This window comes from Mobula hypostoma, chromosome 15 (assembly GCF_963921235.1).
Source record: "Mobula hypostoma chromosome 15, sMobHyp1.1, whole genome shotgun sequence".
NCBI lineage: Eukaryota > Metazoa > Chordata > Chondrichthyes > Myliobatiformes > Myliobatidae > Mobula > Mobula hypostoma.
Genome location: NC_086111.1, coordinates 77,252,331 through 77,268,712, shown reverse-complemented (window position 1 = coordinate 77,268,712; position 16,382 = coordinate 77,252,331). Strand labels below are relative to the sequence as shown.

Sequence of the window (16,382 nt, the reverse complement as noted above, 5' to 3'; positions counted from 1 at the left end):
GAACCACAACGAATGTGTGTGGCTGTCACTTCGTATAATCCATAGGAATGGATTTTGGAATATTTTTGGGGACCGCTTTTGTTAACCCTTGCCTGTGATAACCCCTGGAAGACGGTATTCCTGTGACAGGTCACTTTGACTGATAACTTGTATGTGGACGGATTCAACGGATAAGAACTTCGACGACAGTTATTTTAAAGTAACGGCCTTTTCTCTACGTTCCACCCTGGATTACAAATATCCCTCTCCCATCATTTGGATTGCTGAACTTTCTTACTTAACCATCTCAAGACTCTAAGCTTTGTTCCCTCAGGCTCGATAGTTTGGGAGTTATATTTACACACATATACACATAACACTGTAAACTTTCCTTTATTTCGTTAAGTTACTATATAATAAGTAGATACCAATAAAGATAGTGGCTTTAACATCAAAACCAGACTCCAGTGTGAACTCTATTGCTGCTGGTTCGTTTCTAAAATGTTACAGTTCGCACAGCCTTATAAAACTGTTAGACCACATCTGGAGTGTTTCATACAGTTCTGGTCGCCCCCATTCTCAGAAGGATGTCAGGGCTTTGGTAGGGTGCAGAAGAGGTTTACCAGGATACTGTCTAGATTAGAGGGCATGAGCTATAATGACAGGTTGCACAAATCTGGGTTGTTTTCTCCAGAGCGGCGCAGGCTAGTGTGAGACTGGATGGACGTTTACAAGATTACGAGAGGAATAGATAGATTAGACAGAGGATATATTTTTCCTCGGGGTTGAAATGTCCAATACAGTACATTTAAGGTAGAGGAGATGTGAGCGGCAAGTTTGTTTCTTTCCACAGACTGGTGGGTAGCTGGAAGCTCTGCCTGGGGTGGTAGACTTTACCGGTCACGTGATCCCGTTCACCCCTCCCATTTAACCGCAGATGGGCAGCAACTGCGCGTCTGTTTCCGAGGCCCCGCCCTCCGAATGATGCAACATCACTTCGCGCATGCTCACAGTCTCCGGGTGGGCGGTGTTTTCCTTTCCGCTCAGTGCTTAAGTATATCGTCTGCGGGATCGGGAAGGGTGCACGCTGCTTGGGTCGGGGAGCGGGGGTCGGGATCACTGTCTGCGGGCCGAAGATATCACTTTCCCATCGGTGAGTATTGAGACCGATCCTGAGTGGGGAGATCTAATGTTGGCCGTGAGCTCCGAACTGAGGGCCAATTACTCATTTATTTTCCAATTATCTGTGCTCATCAAAAATGTGTAGACTTCACTTAATCTGCATTGAACGATCCAAACCAGGAGCCCAGTCTGTCTGTTTCCGGAATTGAAGTGGGAGTCCCGCCAACAGGTCACGTGAGGCTGTTTGTCGCAGATCTGCCCTGGCCTCCGCTTTGTGACGCAAGATTACGTGGTGTATGTCCAAAATCCCCGGATGGGTGGTGATGCTTCCTCCATGTCATGTTGGGGAAATCTGATGTTGGCCACTGAGTTCCGTTAACTTCCCCTAACTCACCTCACTTCCTGAGGCTCCTTGTATTTGTCTTTGAGCTTTATGGCTGTTGTGTCTTCTCCCCGATTGGGGTGGGTGAGAAAGGAGAACGTCCCAGGTTGTGGGATCTTTGATTTCACTGCCTGCTTTACAGAGGGACTGGGAAGCCTAGTGGGGAGAATGGTTTCTGTGATGTGCTGATCTGTATCCAAAGGTCTCTGCAGTTCCTCGCAGTCACAGGCAGAGTAGTTACCGTGCAAAGGCGTGAAGTGTCCGGATGGGAAACTTTCTATGGTGTGTTGATCAAATTTGGTGAGGGTCAAAGTGTAAATGCCAAAGTTCTTATTGTTTGTTCTAACTTTGTCATTTTAAGATCTTTTATACTGTAGTGTGTACTATTAATTCTGTATTTGTGTATTGCTGGAGAACCATCTGTGATCATCCTTGATCTCCACCTGGTTCCATCTGCTCATTCCCTGCCCATCTTGCTCAACCTCTGTCTAGTCTCCTCACCTCCAGCTTCAGTGATGTTTATCAACCATCTGGGTCAACCTTGGTCCACCCTGCATGACACCTATATCAGCAATCTTTCTTCTAACCCTTGTCTTCATTGTGAAGTGTTGTTTTACACCTGGAAGCAGTTTTTGTTAGCTGGAATGCTAGAGGATCATCAGGTTCCAGTTCTGTTTTGCATTACTGTGGGAGTGCTAGTTTTTGAACAGTGACTGGCTGACACAATGCAGCATTGTACTGGCAGCAAAGAGTACTGGGAGAGTTGGTGCTTGGGCTATAATGCTGTGATTGGCATTCCAGGCATATTGAACTGTTGGTGTTTTGGCTTTGACTTTGGTTAGTGCTTCTACAGATGGGGCTGGATGGTCGTCCTTCTGCAGTGAAGCAGAAATTTCGAGCAGCTGGACATTGGTTGTGGGGAAATCCCGGATTGCACTACCCAGTGTGAGATGTGGGGACGATGTGTGAGACTCTTAGGGTGGGTAAGTGGCAGGTTCAGCTGTGTGACTCTGTGAGGTTGGGTCCTGGTATATCACAGTTTTCGATCCAAGTAAAATGGACCCGGGGATCAAGCTGCCAGGGTTTATAAGGTAAACAACAGGAATTCTGCAGATGCTGGAAATTCAAGCAACATACATCAAAGTTGCTGGTGAACGCAGCAGGCCAAGCAGCATCTATAGAAAGAGGTGCAGTCGACGTTTCAGGCCGAGACCCTTCGTCAGGACTAACTGAAGGAAGAGTGAGTAAGGGATTTGAAAGTTGGAGGGGGAGGGGGAGATCCAAAATGATAGGAGAAGACAGGAGGGGGAGGGATAGAGCCGAGAGCTGGACAGGTGATAGGCAAAATGGGATACGAGAGGATCATGGGACAGGAGGTCCGGGAAGAAGGACGGGGGGGGTGACCCAGAGGATGGGCAAGAGGTATATTCAGAGGGACAGAGTGAGAAAAAGGAGAGTGAGAGAAAGAATGTGTGCATAAAAATGAGTAACAGATGGGGTACGAGGGGGAGGTGGGGCCTTAGCAGAAGTTAGAGAAGTCGATGATGAAGGGATTATAAGGTGTTGAGTGAGTACTTCTGGTATGGGATCAAATGTTTGTTTCTGGAGTTCCTTTGGAAGCAATAGCTGTTAATCTGTGGTGAGAATGAGTTTGTATTCCATCCCTCACAAGGAGAGGCTGTGATTAAATGGGCTGTTCTTTGTTTGCACCAGTAGAAATAGACCTGGGGGTTCAGTGTTCGAACTGTGTTTGGAAATTCCTCCTCACTGTCATCTGTCTGTCAGGTAGTGGAAATCAAACAGAAACTCAAGTTGCTGGAGATCTGCACTAAAAACGGAAAATTGTGAATCCATTATGACAAAAGATTGTGAACCTGATTCATTAAATTTGTTTTTCTCTCCACAGCAGTTCCTTACCTGTTGAGTGATTCTGGTGATTCCAATTTCTTTCTATTACATTCACCCTGGAATAGTTTAAATTTCCTGATCATCTGTTATACTTGGTAATGTGTTCAGTGCAGTTGTTGCGAACAAGGTTCACATGAATAATCTCAGGAATGATCGGCTTTATGTATGAGGAGCATTTGACGGGGTGGTGAAAGGCGGGGGTGGTGGTTAAGTAAACCTACTGAATACTGAAAAGCCTGGATACAGTGGACATGGAGAAGATGTTTCCATTAGACGGAGAGTCTGATCTGACAGCACAGTCTCAGAATAAAGATGCTTCCCTTTAAAACTGAGATGAGAAAAATTTCTTCAGCCAAAAGATGGCTGATCTGTGGAATTTGTTGCTACAGAGGGTGGTTGAGGCTGTCAGTTAGGTATATTTAGGGCAGAGATGAATATATTCATGATTGCTTAGTAGCTTCAGGGTTACAGGAGGAAGGCAGGAATATGGTGTTGGAATAAATCTCAGCCATGGTTGAGTGGTGGAGCAGACTCAATAGATCGAATCACCTAATTCTGTTCCTACTTCTTATATCTTACCATGACCGAATGATGACTCCTTCCTATTCCATATCAGGTTTTGTGACATGTCAGGGACAATTACAGATTTGTTCACTGAGATCATTATATTTGTCTTCAATGTTTAGATTTCAGTGAGCAGAAATATTTTGTTCTCCTTTGTATTGTTAATGTGCTTCATTATCTTTCATATTAAAGTTAGGCCTGTGGTGAGAGATTTATTGGAAGCAAAACCCACAACTGGAAGTGAACCACGACTGAAGATGAGGGAACAGCAGCAAGTGAACCAGCCCACGGGTTGACAGCTCCAACTGGAGAGAACCCTTCTGACTCAGGGTTTCCATTGATTCAGTCAGAAGCAAGTTTGGTGAGTCTCATTTACTCAAACTGGTCCTTTAGTCATTACATATCTGTACAAAGTAAGGTAGGGAATAGTTGAGGTGAGAATGACTGTGCCCAGAAGTATCAGTTATGCCTCTGTCAGACCCAGTTGCAATCACTCCAGGTCTGGTAATGTACTGTCAGTATCCCAGCTGTATAAACTCACTCACATTCCCTCAGTGTTTGCTCATTTGAAGAACTTGCATCTTCTGAAGTAGCTTTTGGTTGGTTCTGAGTGTGGAGAGGGAAAGAGGGGTGTTCATATTTACTATCTTGCAAAGAGAAGTAATTGTTTGAAATTACTTGCTGCAAACTCACTACCCATACCCTGTACATTCTCAACCAGATAATTGATTTAGATGACAAGTAGCAATGGGTGTAACCCTGGGGTACTCCACGACGCGCTGGCCTTGACTCCAATAAACAGCCTCCCATCATCACTATCTGCGTCCTACCATCTAGCTGTTCCCAGACTCTGGGCTCTGTGACAAACACAATGTTAGCAGCAAGATTAGACAGTGATTAATATAAACAGAGATTTGTTGCTTCCTGAAATCTGTCTGATGCAATGGACCAGATCCTCCCCTGTTTACAACTTAATCTGCTCTAGGACCCCTCCTCCCGAGTCACACTGTGTCTGATAACCCACATCCCCAACCTCCCTCCACCCTGCCAGTAGCCCCACAACTTTCCCACCATTTACCCCACACCCGCACACGTAAACAGATCCACGTCACTGACATCCACTCTCACAGCTTGGGGAACCAGAACTAACTGATCCTACATTCCTGTCCAGCTGTCCGGCTCAGTCCTGGCCCTTTCCCACTGCAACCGACATTCAATTTACACAAACCTGAGATCAGCCCCTTCCTCATCGCCACCCAACCAGGAGAACCACAGGCAACATCTGGGGTCGGCACTGAGCTGTGATTTGCAGGAGGTCCCCACGCCGCCACCAGTGGCCGGAGGTCGGAGGGACAGCATAGAGGATTTGGCTGTTCGGATCTTTCACTGTGACACCCCCGAACTCTGCATTAACTCCATCCAGCCAAATCTGGATGAACTTTAATGACCAACAAATATAACTCCTGTCAGCGATCAGCAATCTGAATGATTCACTCACTTTTAGAGGAAGGGATACCTACACTGCTGGGGTGTATAGATCGCCGGGAGACCGGACCGCAGGGACGAGAGCTCTTTTGTTAACTGATACGAACCTGTCTTTACCCTGCTGGCAATTCCAGTTTATATTGGCAAAACTGTTGTTTCTGAAAATACTAAACAACGAGACACTGCACTGACTGAGCCACCCCAGACCGAACCACCCTGGAAAGTGCTCCTCAGAAACATTGGGGTTTTCTGACCCAACTTGAGACAAGCAACACACCGCCCACTGTATGGGCAATATGGCAGAGCGGGGTATCTTGCAGGGGACTTTAAATCACACAACATTGGATCCATTGATGAAACCCATTAAGTTTCCTTTGTTTACCCCCTGAAATCATTAAAAACGTCCATTAAACAGCTTTTGAATACAAACTCTCACCCACATGTGACGTCATTCTGGTACCCCCAAGTAAAACCATAAGATATAGGAGTAAAATTACGCCATTTGGCCCATCGCACCTGCTCTGTCATTTAATCATGCCTGTTCCAATTTTCCTCAGTCCCAGTCTCCTTCCTTCTTCCCGTAAACTGTCATCAATTAAGAATCTAGCAACCTCTGCCTTTGATATCCATAAATACTCGGCCTTCACTGCTGCCCGTGGCAAAGGATTCCACAGATTCACCACTCTCTGGCTAAAGATATTCTCTCTCATCTCCCTTCTAAAAGGGCGCCCTAATATCCCCTTTATTCTGAGGCTGCATCCTCTGGTCCTGGACTCTCCCAATACAGGGAACATCCTCTCCACATCCACTCAATCAAAGCCATTCACCATTCGATAAGATTCAATGAAATCATCCTTCATTCCTCTGAATACAAGTCCAGAGCCATCAAATGCTCTTCATATGACAGGCCATTCAATTTTGTACTCATTTTCGTAAACCTCCTTTGAACTCTCTCCAGTGTCAGCACATCCTTTCTGATATAAGGGGCCCAAAACTGCTGAGAATAATCCAAGAGCTTTATAAAGTCCCAACATTACATGCTCACTTTTATATTTTAGTTTTCTTGAACTGAATGCGAACATCACATTTGCCTTCCTCACCACAGACTCAAACCACAAATAAACCTTTAGGGAATCCTGCACAAGGACTCCCAACTCCATTTGCATCTCAGATTTTTTTTGTACATTCTCTCCATTTAGAAAATAGTCAACCCTTTCATTTCTTCTAGCAAAGTGTATAATCATGCACCTCCCAACACAGTATTCTATCTGCCATTTCCTTGCCTATTTTCCTGATCTTTCTGTAGCCTCCCTACTTCCCTTAAACGACCTGCCCTTCCAACTATCTTTACATCCCCTGCAAACTTTGCAACAAAGCCATCAATTCCATCATCCAAGTCATTGGCATATAACATGAAAAGAATCGTTCCCAACATAGACCCCTGTGGAACTCCACTAGAAACCGATAGCCAACCAGAAAAGGCTGTCTGTATTCCCACTCATTTCCTCCTGCCGTTTTTCCTGTAATAACATAGGCTCAGAGCTCGTTAAGGAGTCTCAGGTGCGGCACCTTGTCAAAGGCCTGAAAATCCAAGTACGCAATATCAACCAATTCTCCTTTGTCTACCCTGCTTATTATTTCTTCAAAGCATTCCAACAAATTTATCAGGCAAGATTTTCTCTTGAGGAAACAATGCTGACTCCGGCCTATTTTATCTTGTGCCTCCAAGTACCCCGAACTCACATCCTTAACAATCGACTCCAACATCTTCCCAACCACTGTCAGACTGAGTGGCCTATAGTTTCCTTTTTTCTGCCTCTCTCCCTTCTTGAAGAGTAGAGTGACATTTTCAATATTCCAGTCTTCCAGAACCATTCCTGAATTAAGTGATTCTTGAAGGAGCATTACTAATGCCTCCACAATTTGTCCAGCCACCTCTTTCAGAACTGTGGGTGTAAACCATCTGGTCCGGGTGACTTATCTGCTTTCAGATCTTCAGCTTCCAAAGAACCTTCTCTTTTGCTGTAGTCCTTTCTGTACAGGTCCCACCTTCCCTGGAGAGAGCCATGGAACCAAAAATCTTATCTCCTCCCCCTCCCTCCCCCCACCACATGCCTGATGTCATGCATGGGTTTGCTACACCAGGGTCTGGGGTCATGTGCGCGGTTCCTTATGTAAGGGGTCCCCAACCTTTCTCGCACTGCGGACCGGTTTCATATTGGCAATATTCTTGCGGACCAGCCAATGGGGGCGGGCGGGGCGCATCTTCAAGTTCAAGTTTGACAGGGAATGGGGAAAGGTGCAGCTGACTCATATCGCCAAATCATATCGTTTCTTCATGGCCCGGTAGCACATGCTTTACGTCTGCGGGTTTGTTTCTCGCGGTTGTGCATATTAATCTTTTTTCCATTCAGACAAGGGAGAGAGATCCAGATCTGTCACGTTCTCTCATTGTGGGTGGGCATTTTTTTTTTCATTGACTTCATTCCACTGTTACAAATTGCCGAAGTGCAGCCAATGTTTCGAGGTATATAGCCCTATTAATGCAAGAAGGAAGCCTTTTCTGTTTTTCTGGGCTTCTCAAACATTTGTACACTTCAGTGAAATCTCCCTCTGGAAGTTCTAGAGGAGAAGCTCAGTCTGTCTAATACTTCCATGCAATTAAAGTGGGGAATCATTTAGTATTGTCATGTACCGAGGTCCAGTGAAAATCTTGTCTTGTGTACCATCCTCTCAGATCAGCACATTACAACAGTAGATTATGGTAAAACATTAACGGAGTGTAACAAAGCATTATGGTTACAGAGAAAACCACTGCAGGTAGACATATGGTGCAAGGTCACATTGACATACATTATGAAGTCAAGAGTCCATCTTATAATGCTGAGGAATATTCAGTTTGCTTATAACAGCAGAATGGAAAGTGTCCCTAGGTCTGGTGGTATGTTTTCTGTTTTCTGTTTTTTGTTTTCATTTATCTTCGACCCGATGGGTGGTTGAGAATTGAGAATGTCTGGTCTGGAGTTCTGGGAATCTTAAATTATGTTGGCTGATTCACTGAGGCAACAGGAAGTATAGAGCAAGTCCATGGAAGGGAGGCTTGTTTCCATGATGTGTTCAGCCATCTCCACAGTTCGCTGGTAATTCTTGAAGTCAAAAGGAGAGAGTAGCCATACAAAGTTGTGAAGTACAGGTTTCCCCTGCCATCCAAAGGTAGAACGTTCCTATGAAAAGGTTCGTAAGCGGAAATGTCGTAAAGCGAAGAAGCAATTACCATTTATTTATACGGCAAAATTTTGTGAGCGTTCGCAGACCCAAAAATAACCTACCAAATCATGCCAAATAACACATAAAACCTAAAATAACAGTAACATATAGTAAAAGCAGGAATGATATGATAAATACACAGCCTATATAAAGTAGAATTACTTCTCTACAACGATTGCCTGCATAGATCTCTGTAGCAAAAATCTCACGCAAGCGCTCTCAGCAGAAAATCTCACGCAAGCGCTGTTGGCATAAACGCGCTCTCCAGTAGCCTTTAAACTATGAAACTGCCAAATCTACCAAATAACACGTAAAAATACACAGCCTATATAAAGTAGAAATAATGTATGTACAGTGTAGTATCACTTACTGGAATTGGGAAAACAGCACCGAGCACACTGATGATGGTGTGTTAGACTGAGTTGTCGCAGGCTGGGTGGTGCAGTGGCCCCCACCCTCCGGGCCGCCAACCCAATACATTGCCGCGAAGAATGCAGCGGTAGCCGGGAAGCACACAGCACATTGTTAAGAAAAAAGCCGAAATAAACATGCTAATTAATTAGGTGCTGCCTGGCATGCAAATGTCGGCGCAGATCAGAGCATTCTCCGCGAATCGGTACAGTATCTGTCCGGGGCTCGGGTGTTGGGGTGGTGGGACACAGGGGTGTCATCTCATCGTTGATCAGGACAGGCAGCTCATCATCTCCTATGACTGCCCGCCTTGATGTCGAAGGTCGAGGTTCTCATCTGCTGTGGCTGATGTGGAAGGCTTGCTTGACTGCTGAGCCTCGCGCATTTTTCTATCATACAGTTGTTTGTAAGCACTCAAACTATCCTGCAAATATCCCCTAAACCTACGTACCCTTTCAAAATTAAAGTCGTACTTTATCATTGCAGCGAAAATCTCACACAGTTGCTTCACTTTCTGCATTCGGTTGCATTCGGTTTCGATTGTTATCCTTTCCTCTTCCAATTGCATCAGCTCTTCATCTATCAGTTCTTGGTCATGGGATGCCAAAACCTCTTCAACATCATCTTCATCAGCTTCCACAAGCCAAACTCACTTTGTCCTTGCTTCGTTCACCACGATCAAAACGCTTAATTATGTCGAGTTTTACGCTAAGTGTAACACCCTTACTCTTTCAGGCACCTTAGAACTCATCTTGCTAACGGCTGCTCAATGCAATGTGTTTAAGCAATGCCGTTCCGAATCCAGGGCAGAGCGGCTGCTCGGGCGCACGCTGCCTTTTATCGCGCGCTGATTTTTTCGCGCGCTGCTTTTTTATCGCGTGCTGCCTTTCTTTGTAACAGTGAAAACACCTGAAAGCGAAAACAGGGTACTAATGTAGGTCTTTCGTAACAGTGAGGTTTCATAAAGCGAGCGTTCGAAAAGCGGGGGACACCTGTATCTGGATGGGATACTTTTTATGGTGTAAACTTAAATTTGCTGGACAAATAAGCACACTACAAACAGTTCTTTACTTTATCCTTTTCACCAGTTTATTTGTTCGAACTCAGCCGGCAAGAAGCTCGGACCCAAGCATCAGAGAGACACAATTCCTCTTCTTCTGGCGGCTCGTGCTGAATCTCTGTCTAACATGCAAAAACGTTACCATTATAGAACTAATGAAACAAAGAGGAGCAACACACATCAAATTTGCTGGTGAATGCAGCAGGCCAGGCAGCATCTCTAGGAAGAGGTACAGTCGACGTTTCGGGCCGAGATCCTGAAACAAAAAGGACTTTAGTTCAACTGGTATTCCCACCAAGTCTGTTGGAGCAAAATTTAATTTCTTAGATAAGAGAGTCCACTAAATCAGGGTTTTAATTACAAATTAATGTTCTGTCCAATCCTTATCAGTTATTCTCTTTTGTTAGACAAAGGAGGGAGTTTAGTTCAATTCGTGTCTCATGAGAACTCAACTCTACATAACGTTCCCAAGAGACATCTGTGAGCCATTAATCTAAACAAGCTGCAAGCAGATTCCTCAGTGAAGGACAAAACAGAAATTTGCACACTATCCAGAACAGAGCACACATAAGTTTGCACTTACTTTTAACCCATTATTTACAAGAGTCCAAGAATTATTTCTTACATCCCCCTTAAAACTTCATCAGCAGAGTATGGTAGCAGGTAGTTGCCTTTCTGACTGAAAACCTGTGACTAGTGGTGTGCCACATGGATCTGTGCTGGATCTGTTGTTGTTTTTCATCTCTGTCAGTAATCTGGATGATAGTGTGGTTAACTGGATCAGCAAATTTGTGGATGACACCAGGATTGGTGGTGTAGTGGACAGCGAGGAAGAATATCATGGCATGCATGTGATCTGGACTGCTGGAAAAAATGGGTTGAGAAACGGAAAATGGAATTTAACGCAGACAAGTGTGAGGTGTTTAGCGTATCCTTTTCATCAGTTTATTTGTTCGAACTCAGCTGGCGAGAAGCTCGGAGCCAAGCATCAGAGAAACGGAATTCCTCTGGCACCTCATGATGAATCTCTGTCTAACATGCAGAAACCAGGGTAGGTCTTACACAGTGACTGGTAGGGCACTGAGAAGTGTTGGAGAAGAAAGGGATATGGGAATACACGACTATATTTCACTGAAAGTGGTGTCGCAGTTCGATAGGGACGGAAAGAAAGATTTTGGCACATTGGCCATCATAGACGAAAGTACAAAGTACAGGAAATGGATGTTATGTTGACTTTGAAGAAGACATTGGTGAGGCATAATTTGGAGTATTGTGTACGGTTTTGGTCACCAACCTACAGGAAAGATGTAAAAGAGTTTGAAAGAGTTCAGAGAAAATTCACAAGGATTTTGCCAGGTCTAGAGGTCTTGGGTTATAAAGAGAGATTGAACAGCTCTGGGCTTTATTCCTTGGAATGTAGAAGATTGAGGGGAGATTTAATGGGGGTGTACCAAAATTATGAGGGACTACAACAAGAGACCATGGATGAAGGGTGAAAGATGAAACATTAAGGGGAAACTTCTTCACACAGACAGTCATCCAGGTGTGGAATGAGCAGACAGCCCGACTAGTGCATGCGAGCTCAATTTCAACATTTATGAGGTTTGTATAGGTACCTGGATGGTAGGAGTAAAGGTGTAGACAGTTTAAATAGTTCAACACAAACTAGATGGGCCAAAGGGCCTGTTACTGTGTTGTACTTTTCTATGACTCTTGACAAGAACATGAAATAATACTAATATTCATTTAATTCCTTTTAACAGCTGTGCGGACCAACCATTCATCTGGGCAGGAAATGTTTACATAGCCTTAAAACTGTGGCACTTTACATTGACAGTAGATAAAAGAAAATCTCAGCTGCACGTCAACAAAGGCTATTTGTGTGAAAGTGTTTCAGTTCCTGTGGGGCCAGGCACCCATGCAGCTCAGTGGGAGCAGGGAATAATATCAATGGAGAGTGTCAAACTGAACCAGGTCACCGATTGGAGATGGCAGAAATGCCCCATTCTTATAGAGACAGGAAGAGCATCAGAGAATTTGATGGTCATTCCAGATACCAGCACTGTGCCCAGTTAGAAGATGATTTCTCTCTCCAACTTGTGCTGAACCTCACCGTAACAGTGTGATGTCAGATCACACCTTGGCAACTCAAGAGATCTCATCTGAAATGTTGTCCTTCAGTCATTGATTGATTTTATAAATCTTTTTTCAGGTTAAAAACGACAAGGAATTTATCTACGGGAATCTCGAACACAGCACGCCAGTTTTGCTGTCTCCGTCCACGTATATTAGAAGTGGAGCAAGGGAGTCACTCAATCATCAATCTGACTCAGACTGTGGGGAGGGATTCACTCGATTATCTGACTGACTGGCATGCCTGTCAGTTCACACAGGGAGAGGCTGTGAACCTTTTCAGACTGTGGGGATTCAAGGTCATCTCATGAAGGTACATCAGTGAGTTCACACTGGGCAAGGCCATTCACCTGTTCTGTGGGTAAGAAGGGATTCAGTTGGTCATCTCACCTGTGGACACACCAGTCAGTTCACACTGGGCAGAGGCTGGTCATCTGCTGAATTTATGGGGAAGGATTCACTCGGTTATCTAACCTAATGGATCACCAGCGAGTTCACACCGGGGAGAAGCCGTTCTCCTGCTCAGACTGTGGGAAGGGATTCACTCGGTCATCTAATCTGAAGGTACATCAGAGAGTTCACACTGGAGAGAGGCCATTCACCTGCTCAGACTGTGGGAAGGGATTCAATTTGTCATCTCACCTACTGAGACACCAGACAGTTCACACCGGGGAGAGATCGTTCACCTGCTCAGACTGTGGGAAAGGATTCACTCAGTCATCTAAACTGAAGGTACATCAGCGAGTTCACACTGGGGAGAGGCCGTTCACTTGCTCAGACTGTGGGAAAGGATTCACTCAGTCATCTACTCTGAAGGTACATCGGCGAGTTCACACTGGGGAGAGGCCATTCACCTGCTCAGACTGTGGGAAGGGATTCACTCAGTCATCCGACCTGCTGGTACACCAGTCAGTTCACACCGGGGAAAGGCCATTCACCTGCTCCGTCTGTGGGAAGGGATTCACTTCGTCATATAACCTACTGAGACATGAGTCAGTTCATACCGGGGAAAGGCCATTCACCTGCTCAGACTGTGGGAAGGGATTCACTTCATCCTATAACCTACTGAGACATGAGTCAGTTCACACCGGAGAGAGACCGTTCACCTGCTCAGACTGTGGGAAGGGATTCATTTGCTCATATCACCTATTGACACACCAGTCAGTTCACACCAGGGAGTGGCCATTCACCTGCTCAGTCTGTGGGAAGGGATTCGCTTTGTCATCTCAACTGAAGGTACATCAGCGAGTTCACACTGGGGAGAGGCCGTTCACTTGTTCAGTGTGTGGGAAGGGATTCATTAGGTCATCTAATCTGAAGGTACATCAGCGAGTTCACACTGGGGAGAGGCCATTCACCTGCTCAGACTTGGGAAAGGATTCAGTCAGTCATCTAACCTTATGTAACTCACTTCGGCTGGCAGCTTAATATAGGGGGTGATAGCCCCCCAGCCCGGCCAAACTTAAGCAATCTCGTTTGGGTGGATGCTGCGTGATGTGTACCCTGTTACAAATCGGTACCCTGAAATAACAAACAGTACACAATATGTGATTAAACGATTGAGCTTTATAATTCTTACTTTGACGATAGAGTTAGTGAAGTAAACAAAATAAAATAAAAAGGGCCTACTCTCTCCATTCGCGTCTTCTCATCTCTCCCCAGCTAAAGACCACGAAAATTCCTCTTCCAGACTCACAAGGAAGAACATTTCTGTCATTGGATAGCTCTGCATTCCAAAACCCTGTTATCTCTGGTCATAACCTAAACATTGCTGCTACAGAGAAACCATTACCGTAGCAGTGAAACATTGCAGAGAGGCCATTACATGAGCAGTGAAACCTTACAGCAAGTTGCACTTGTGACACACTACCGGGTTCACACTGGAGAGAAAGTTTTAATGAGCTGCATGTTGGATATTTGTCTATCACTGTTGCTGAATGCAGTCTCAAGAGTGACTGTCGTTGCTGAACTCTGCAATTATTGCTGCTGCTCACACACCCAGTTCTGCACCCTGGGCATGGGAGGAGTTTCTTCTGCATATTCACCTTTAATGGGACTGGAGTTTAATATTCTGGATCTGAGACAATAAATCAGTTCTACTTTAACCTCTGTCTCTGGTACTTAGTGAATTTATAACACACCTAGTGTACAGTAGAGAGTCAAGTCAGGCCGGCTGGACCCTGCCAGTGATTCTGTTCCACGACAGTCCTTTTCAGTCCTCCCCTGTTATCCTTCTCTCGCTCTCCCTGTGGTCATGGGTTCCAAATAGTGTGGGTGAAGAGGTTTCCCTTGAATTTCCTGCAGACTGAAGAAGTCGAGCTGACTGCAGTTCTGTCTGAGACATTCTTCGCCCCTCGAGTCTCTGGGCTGAGGAAGAATGACCTCCTTAATCATGAGTCATTTCCACATTATGGGTCATTTTTCCTGCTTCTAAAAGGTTGTTGAAAACACCACTATCTTCTGTAGACTGAAATCAGAATTTCAAAACCATTAGTTGGATGTTCAATGGAGCAGGGTCAGAAACCAGAGGCAGGTCTGCACAGGGCAGAGTTTGGGGCTCTGGACGATAGTCGGGGTAAGAACGTATGATGAGGAGAAGGGAATCAGCAGCGGGGCATGGCAACAAATGACAAAGTAGCAATATTTGGAAGCTGATTGACAGAGAAATTCTTTCGGTTGTGTGACTGATGACACAAACAATACCTGTGGTAAGGTGCTCCACTGGTCGAGGAACATGTGTGTGTTGGGAATGCTTTTATCTATTCAGGGAGTTGTTCCTGCTTCTTTACCCTGTAATATTATATCCGGATGGTTATTATGGATTGTCCTATCTGAAATAATGTATTGATTATCATATAATTTGTAAGATTTTGACTCTAAATCTGGATCAGGTGTGAATTTATGGTGCCTTTATGAAGTGATGGAGGGCATTCATGGGTTTGTATTTTAAAGCAAGATTTTGGTGAATGACATTTGCCACTTGATTGTAACTTTGTAAGTAATCAGATTGAGTTAAACTGCTGCAGGATCCTGGAATGTGTTGGATTGTGTGTGGTTTCTCGTGGCATTTTCTGCACTTACTGCTTTGTTTGTTTGTATTTCATGTATTTTCGATTTTGTTTTCTTTTTGTTAACCACCTTGTCCCATATTTCTGCAAGAAACCCCTCTGTTTCTGGGAAGAGGTCTCCAACTCTCAGTCAGGTGGTTGATGCTTCCTTGTCACCATCTCGTCTGCTCAGATCGTTGGGATGTCTCCCATGGAGGGTCATACTCATTCCACTGGTTAATGTTTTCTTCCGTAGTGATGATTCATTTTTCTGAGTTGGCTTCTCATTTAAGTTTTCTGGTATGTATTTCTTATTATGATTGCAGATACAGACATGGAGTGCTGAATCCTCATCATTTTTGATGGAAATATATACTTAGAAGTTTTATCTGACTGTTGTGTGATTTTTTTTCATGTGTATTATTTCTCTTCCTCCTTCTGTCCAGGGTAGTGTTAATCTAAGTGGGTTTGAGTGTAAATAGCCTTTTCTAAAGATTTCTAAAGTTCTTATTTACCTTTGTAAATATTACTGATTGAAATAGGACCAAGATATTTTTATTAAAAAAAAAGTCAATGTTGGTATTGATAAAAGTGTTTTTTGCCTTTGTTGCATTTACTAACAATTGAGTTCTGTTTGGCAGGTTTTTTTAAGCCTTGAACTAAATTTTGTCAAAGGTTTTCCCCATTTTGCACTACTTTCTATTTTCTTTGCTTGTTGATATTCCAATTACGTGGGTATCAAGAGTACCGATGAAGGGTCTTGGCCCGAAATGTTGATTCCCATCCATAGATGCTGCCTGACATGCTGAGCTCCTCCAGCACTTTGTGTGTAGTTCTCCAGATTTCTAGCACCTGCAGGTCCTCTTGTTTCCCAGATACTTACTGTATATGTTTCTTGAGAGAACAAGCCAAGAACAAGCCGGTAGTGGGGTACTCTCGTATCCCTTTTGCCTATCACCTGTCCAGCTCTTGGCTCCATCCCTCCCCCTCCTGTCTTCTCCTATCATTTTGGATCTCACCCTCC

At 44.5% G+C, this 16,382-nt stretch overlaps 1 protein-coding gene across 1 annotated transcript; it reads left to right on the top strand.

Annotated features, from left to right (window-relative positions):
- Positions 1–1,009: 1,009 nt before the first annotated feature.
- On the top strand, positions 1,010–15,898 carry LOC134357153 (zinc finger protein 239-like). The gene is made up of 3 exons (XM_063068455.1): positions 1,010–1,132; positions 4,148–4,316; positions 12,391–15,898. Exon 3 carries the CDS (start codon positions 12,789–12,791, stop codon positions 13,737–13,739), a length of 951 nt encoding a protein of 316 aa, XP_062924525.1. The 5' UTR covers positions 1,010–1,132; positions 4,148–4,316; positions 12,391–12,788; the 3' UTR covers positions 13,740–15,898.
- Positions 15,899–16,382: the final 484 nt, after the last annotated feature.